We start from the raw sequence: 6,890 nt of genomic DNA, 5'->3' as shown, positions 1-6,890 counted from the left end.
CACTATTGATATTTGTTAAGCTGATATTTATTGAACAGATTTGTCTCTCATGATTTTTTTCAGCGTAGACCAGGTGTTGTTGGGTTTCTTCAAGGTATTTCTTTCATGTTCACAATTCATAAATTCACTAAATGCCCCGGATTCTTAGTTGCAATCTCCTTCTCCTAAGGTTTGTTTTTGAAGTATTGGTCTGTTTAATTCAATGCAAAGATTGTATCTTTGGAAGTGTACATTGCTATTGTATAAGTAGTTTTAGTTGTTTCGTGAGCATGGAGTGAAGGGAATGTTTGCACTGTGCCGAGTTTTAGTGTATGTAATGTGAAAACGTCAGCATTGTATTTGTGGGTGCATTATGCTTGCATTGTCAGTTACTAATATATGAAGGATGAGTTTTTTTTTTAAGGTTGATGAGTGGCGTAAAATTGGGTCGAATAGGTTGGGTGGTTTCTTAAGTGGCAGTGATGTATAGCAATCGTGAAAGATGACATTAGGGTGCGAGAGAGAGAGGGAGGGAGGGAGGGAGGGTTAAAGTTGTCACTAGCCATGGCTTACTCCTTGGAGGGTATGCCTGGAATATCAAGACGGAGAGGCATAGAGAGGGGCAGGAAGGAGGGCAAGAAATAGGCTGAATACATATGAGCTCCCATTGTGATGTCTTGAGTAGCGATGTCTTATTGACCAATCTTGGTCTCATCATGCAATTGATTTGGTAACTTTGTCGTTGACGGTGTCAAACTCAAATGGTCAAGGGAGCAAATTCATAATTGGGGTCTTTCATAATTTATAGTCTCTTGTAATAGTGAGGTTTAATGCTAAAGAAGTAATATGAGAATCATTTCTTTTCCTTTTGACCTAGGAGTTCCTTTGTTTGTTGATTCATATATTCGTTTTACAGGAAAAGCCCTCTGGGTTTCTAAGCCTTAACAGATCTATGAGACTTGACAGGTATATCTTGACGTCGTCTTGGGATTCTTTCCTGGGACTGCATATTGTTGCTCCCCAAAGATAATTTTTTGTTATAACTAATTGTGTTATTCTGGAGTCCAATGTGGAGTTGATTTGAGCAAAGAGCTTATAGAACCTTCTAAGCGTGTCTTAGAGCTACAAGTTGAAGCAGCAAGACGAAGTCTCCGAGCCAGTGAAGTATGACGGTTACCTTTTAATTTAAAATTTTGGTTACCCTCTTTTTGATTCTGTACACTTACGAAGTTGTGAAAACTAATAATCTTTCAGAGCCCGAAAATGGCAGCACCTAGATGGAAATTGGCCCCTACCCGTTGTGAGCAAGAGAAATGGAACATGGCTGCTAAGTCTGCAACAGGCAGCACCGTAAGTTAGAGCTGTTAACTTCCTGCTTTAGCTTTCCTGATGCTCAAAGTCTCTCTGGCAGAATAAATTTTAAGAGACATCACTTACATGCATAGCTAATTCGTTCCAGGATGTCATGCTTCATGAAACAAAGAAGCCTCGAGGGGACCCAAAAGTTTTGGCAGCTGAGGCAAGGGAACGGTATCTCAAGGTACGAATGTTCTGTTGTGGTGACTTATGATCATATACTTCTTTGTGGGGCGACCAATTAATTTTTACTGGTAAAGAAAATTTGAAAACAAATAAAGGGAACATAATTGGTTGCTAATGGGTTTTCTAATGTATTTACAGTTGAAGAGGAAATTACAAAGCCTAACTTTGGGCGTAGGTGGTATTGGTATCATCTCGGCTTATTTTTCCTATTCTCCAGAGATTGCAGCTAGGTAGGCTATTGATATGCATATGCAATATGTTGTACATGTTTGAGGCTTGACTAAAAAGTATCAAATTCACTCACTTGCCCACATATGAATGATAAGATTGATTAGTGATTTGTACTATGTATGTATTGGATCATGCACAAGGAGAACAAATGTAAAAGTTGGAATCTTTTAAAGTGCCATGTTCCATGTTCCACTAGATATCCAATTATGAGAATTGGCATCATGGATTTTTTTCTATATAAACTTTTATATGTTGTGTTCTGTATTCAGTTTTGGCGCAGGTTTTATTGGATCTTTGGTGTACATAAGGATGCTCAGGAATAATGTTGATTCAATGGCTGGTGGAGCTAGGGGGATTCTCAAGTGCATTTCTCCTGTGCCCATTAACATTAGTAAATTTTGTAGTGAGTCCAATTAATTATTCACATTTTGAGAACACACATCTTTCCTTTCTTTAGCTTTTCCCTATCTATCAGGTCATGTTTTTAGCCAAACAAAAAAGAGTATAAACAAAACTCAAATTAGTAGGGGTTGTAGACATGTTTAGACTCTCTTGGTGAGATTGTGATAATATTGGTAGGTAATGTATTTGTGGTGCTAAGTAATAAAAATAAAAATAAAAAACATGGAATTTCAGGAGAAACTACAATGACATGGTTTCAAGTAGTCAACAGTTTGTGAAGACACAATACACAGTTACTCATTATATAATTAGGAAAGCTAGTACATTTTTCGTTTGTTTGTTTTCATTTTCCATGCCACACAATGTTTGAAATTTGTCCTTTTATAGATTAAATTATTAAAAATGGAAGATATATGAATCTGATTAGTCTCGAGGTTTATTAGGACAAAGTTGTTCAGATGACGGATCAGTGGTACTTTCATTTTCCCTTTATGTCAAAATGCTTTGCGCATACACTTAAAATGTTAAAACTGATATGCAGATCTTAGTTATTAATAGTTTTGTAATGCTCTGAATTCTTGACCTGTGTGTTATAGTTATTTTTTGATTTTCTATTGGAAAAAACTCACATGTTATAGTCATTGGCGGCTTTTGTTAATTGGTGCAAGGATTATCAGTAATCTCTTATTTGTCTTTATTGATTTTATTAGAAATAACAAAAAAAATTATTTCATATTCTAAGTATTATCACATGCTCTCTCACTTTCAGTGGTTTGCATATACTGCTCTAAAGAATATTATTGAAAAAGAGTGGTGAAGAATAGATGGTCTAACTGATTTTGTGCACCCCTTTATGAATTGTTGCTACACCTTGCCCTCATTCCTTGGTTGGAAGAGATGATCAACATATTGTTTTGTAGCTAGGAGTCTTCAGAAGAAATGTTGAAGTTAATCATGGTTAAGATATTTTGTCGGTGAGAAACCCAGCGAGATATTGTTGCTTTATATGTACGCATTACGTAAGTGTGGAAAATTTCATGTCGGCTTTTGTATTTTTTATTAACATTTTTATTCTATGCAGCTATGTTTTACCCTAGGCTCTACAAGACTGCAACTAGAATCCATATATAATAGACATCAAGAGTTCTGTCGTGTATCCCTTTCTCTAATTACAGTTTGCTCCTCTTCACAGGTCCCATTTCCTTTGTCTTTTGCTTGAAGGCATTTGCTTCCATGCATCTATCCTGTTGCAGTCTTGGACAAGGTACCAAAGACCATACTGTTTGGAACCCAATAAGTTAGTGTCTTCGCTTTACAAAATTCAATGATGTCTTTGGCCAGATTACAAGCATTTTTTTATTATTTATCTACTTGTGGTTTCAATCTCGCAAAGGCACAGGGTGACTCTCCCATAGTTCATTCGGTCATATCAGCACTAATGCTTCAAGCACAAGGGGGGTTTGATACGAAAAGCGTTGTACCTCCAAGCTACTGATATCTCCACCCCGGACATAATGATGTCCTGGATTGTCCTTAATTTCTATATAGAGCCGTTAGGGTTTCTATTGATTTTCGCAATAACCATTTTTTATGCGTTTTATGATAATTTGGTACCTTTATAAGAAGCATACCAAAATTTTGATTTGGCTACTTTTTATGTCCAAAGTAATTGCTTATTATAAGAGGTTCCCTTTCTTCATTGAATTAATTAATAAATTAGTGAAATAGTCTACTAAAAAATTATATCAATGAAATCATTTCAATGTATTGCTCTGGTTACCTGCACATCTACAACATTACCAAAAAAAAAACCACCCTTGCTACAATAATCATTTGTATTCGTTTGGAACCCTTGCATACTTCCTGCCATATTGACAATTAATATTTTGCAAAATTATAATCATGTGCAATGCACATATACTTTTGCTAGGTCTTGGCCAATTAGGATTACTAAATGCACTATCTCCCCAATAGATAGATATCGGGATGGAGATCAAGTTGCCAAGTAGCTTTGAAAAAAATTCGGATAGGGCATCATTAGGTAACCCAGGACCAGCTAGTGCAGGGGTGATATACAGGAATGAGGGGCGAGTTATGCGAGCGCCTACTTGCAGGTTGCCGAAAGTACAAGTTACTTGGCTGAATGCTGGCTCATCCTTCAGGATATTTAGAGCACAGTGGAGCAATGATCTCTTAAAATATGGATTGAATCTGAATCCACTCCAGCTGTACAAACTTTGGGCGTTGAGGTGCAAAAGGACACGAGCTATGAAAATTTCGCAGAAGACACTATTGTTAGATATGGAGCAGCTTAACTCTCCTCTTGATAACTATATATGTTTACATTCTCTTCAATAAGTTTTGTGTATCGTTCATGTGCAGAGCACGTGCATTTTGCTAGTTAATATAATTGGGCTCCTTAGTTAGTTTGGTTTTTGGTAATGAAAATTGTATATTACTATTTGACTGGTCCTAAAAGTTAGACCACCTGGTTTTTTATCATAGAAATTTGATAGTTCAGCATATACGTAATTTTCCGTTAAAAATCTTTTCAATTTTAATTAGAACTATAGTTTGAGTTTGAGCTATAATAATCAGCGACCATATAGCAGGTGACTTGCCATATGGTGAATCAAGATCATGGCATTGATGACTGATGAGGTGAGAAAACGGGATTCTCTTGCCTAATTATGAGAACCCATCTTATATATCAATTTTGTGACCTTTCCAGCATCACTGTTATGTAATTGCACGCTTTCAAACCTCATCTCGCAAATTGTTAAATCTCGGTTCAACAGATTAAATGTTGATTTACTTGTGAGAATTCACCATACGACCAAGTCACTTCCATCCATACATTATGTGAAATGACGACAAAAAGTAGCTACAATTAATAGTTGGGGTTTGATACTTTGATGCCACGTAAAACTTTCAAATGGTTAAGTTTGCACTTTATTTGTAAGCAATGAGTAGTGAAAACCGTACCCATGTTCAGCGGGTTAGCACAATTAAAGTTTAGGTCTTAGGATCGGAGTATCGAACTCAAAATCAATGGGCGAGTTGAGCACGTGGCTCTAGGAACGGTTATACTGTATTGTAAGCAATGCCCAAAATATCAAATTTGGTGAATATTTCAATATATCTAAAAACCGATATATATCAGATATATTGAAAATATTGGAGATATCTATATTTTTGTTTACCAGTCAAAATTTTGTTTTGCATGTCGATATATTGGAAATATCGACGATTATATTAGAAATATCATCAATATATCGGTCAAAGTCAACAATATTTAGTCAAAATCAACAATAACGGTCAAAATCAATAATTTATATCGGATATATCGTATATATCAGTTGATATATATTGTTATATTGAAAATTACGAAATATATCGAAAAAAAAAGAATTCAATATTCGGTTGAGATATATCGAATATATCTATGTCGGTGTACTAAAAAACGATATATATCGATATATAGGATAAATCGATAATATATCGAATATATCGGTGATATTTTGGGCCTTGATTGTAAGATTTCCCATGTGGGACGTACTAACATCTCAACATATCTCTTCATGTGTGGCGCTACTTGAGTCTAACACCACATACTTTAGTGGCATTGAGTAATTAGGCCCTTTAGGCCAAGTGGTATAGCATGTTTTCTAAAATTGTGGTAGCATGTCAACAATATATTTGAATTTGTTTCTGCTCTACTAATTGATATACTTCTATTGAAAAATAAAAATAAAAATTGATATACTCCAAATCGATCTCAATTAATTATAGTATTTTCGACCTACTGCTACTATCTACTAGGGCTGTCGGGTCGGGTTTTGGAAAATCCAAATCCGAACCGATAAGAAAGTTAGAAATACGAAACCAAACCGAACCGATAAGAAAATTGAGAATCCGAAACCAAACTGAACCGAAAACTATAAAATCAATTAAATCTTAAATTAAATCAATTAATTTCAATCACATAATTGATAAACATATACAAAATTAATCATAAATATTACTAAAATGTCATCTTATCGGTTCGGGTTCATATCGGTTCGGTGGAGGGCAAACCTGAAATCAAACCAATATCTTATCAGTTCGGTAGAAAATAAATCAAATTATCCCAACCCAAACCGTTTTTTATCGATTTGGTTCGGAATCGGTTATCGGATTATCAAAATCCATTGAAAGCCCTACTATCTACTACTGATAGTGATGCACACGATAATGTGCTGCAATTTTAAGGAACTCAAGAGGATTCATAAAGGGTAGCTTTACAACCTACCGACCTAGCTAGGTATTAAGAACTCCATGTTTCTTGAGTTAATGGGTGTTAATTTGGCTGTAGAGGAAGCTGATAAAAGATGATGGAATAAGCTTTGGATGGAATGCGGCTCGAAATTGACATCGCACTGTATTTCAATTATACAATAGATTCCATGGACGCTTCTAACTAAGCGGCTAATTGTGGGATAATCATCTCAATAATGGGGATTTCTTTATAAATTACTCCCATATTCGTTGTGGCCTTCAACACCGAACTTCATTCGACGAAGGTTAGGTTATCCCAGACCTGAATGGTTTCTCTAATTTTGGTTGTAAGTAAATTTGTACGTTTCCCAAGGAATTCTTTCCAATTTTCCGCTAGAAATCTCTTGTGTGGCCGTGTACTCTTTATTTATATTTATTAATAAACTGATAGAGGTAAGCCAAAATCCGCAATGTATACT

At 35.5% G+C, this 6,890-nt stretch overlaps 1 protein-coding gene across 1 annotated transcript; it reads left to right on the top strand.

The window, feature by feature from the left end:
* Positions 1–1,242: 1,242 nt before the first annotated feature.
* Positions 1,243–2,169, top strand: LOC147494699 (protein CONSERVED ONLY IN THE GREEN LINEAGE 160, chloroplastic-like). Its single transcript, XM_086568217.1, has 4 exons — positions 1,243–1,329; positions 1,439–1,519; positions 1,660–1,751; positions 2,022–2,169. The coding sequence occupies exons 1-4, from the start codon at positions 1,243–1,245 to the stop codon at positions 2,167–2,169; spliced, it is 408 nt and encodes a 135-aa protein (XP_086424343.1).
* Positions 2,170–6,890: the final 4,721 nt, after the last annotated feature.

This window comes from Coptis chinensis, chromosome 6 (genome assembly GCF_015680905.1).
Source record: "Coptis chinensis isolate HL-2020 chromosome 6, ASM1568090v1, whole genome shotgun sequence".
NCBI classification, from domain to species: Eukaryota; Viridiplantae; Streptophyta; class Magnoliopsida; order Ranunculales; family Ranunculaceae; genus Coptis; species Coptis chinensis.
The sequence above is the reverse complement of the archived record's forward strand: the minus strand, read 5'-3'. Positions and strand labels throughout refer to the sequence as shown.

Excerpts from the sequence above, each read along its gene's own strand:
- LOC147494699 (XM_086568217.1), top strand. The coding sequence starts at position 1,243 with ATGGCAGCACCTAGATGGAAATTGGCCCCTACCCGTTGTGAGCAAGAG. Across the intron at positions 1,330-1,438 it reads AGTCTGCAACAGGCAGCACC|GATGTCATGCTTCATGAAAC; the intron begins GTAAGTTAGAGC and ends AATTCGTTCCAG. Across the intron at positions 1,752-2,021 it reads TCTCCAGAGATTGCAGCTAG|TTTTGGCGCAGGTTTTATTG; the intron begins GTAGGCTATTGA and ends TTCTGTATTCAG.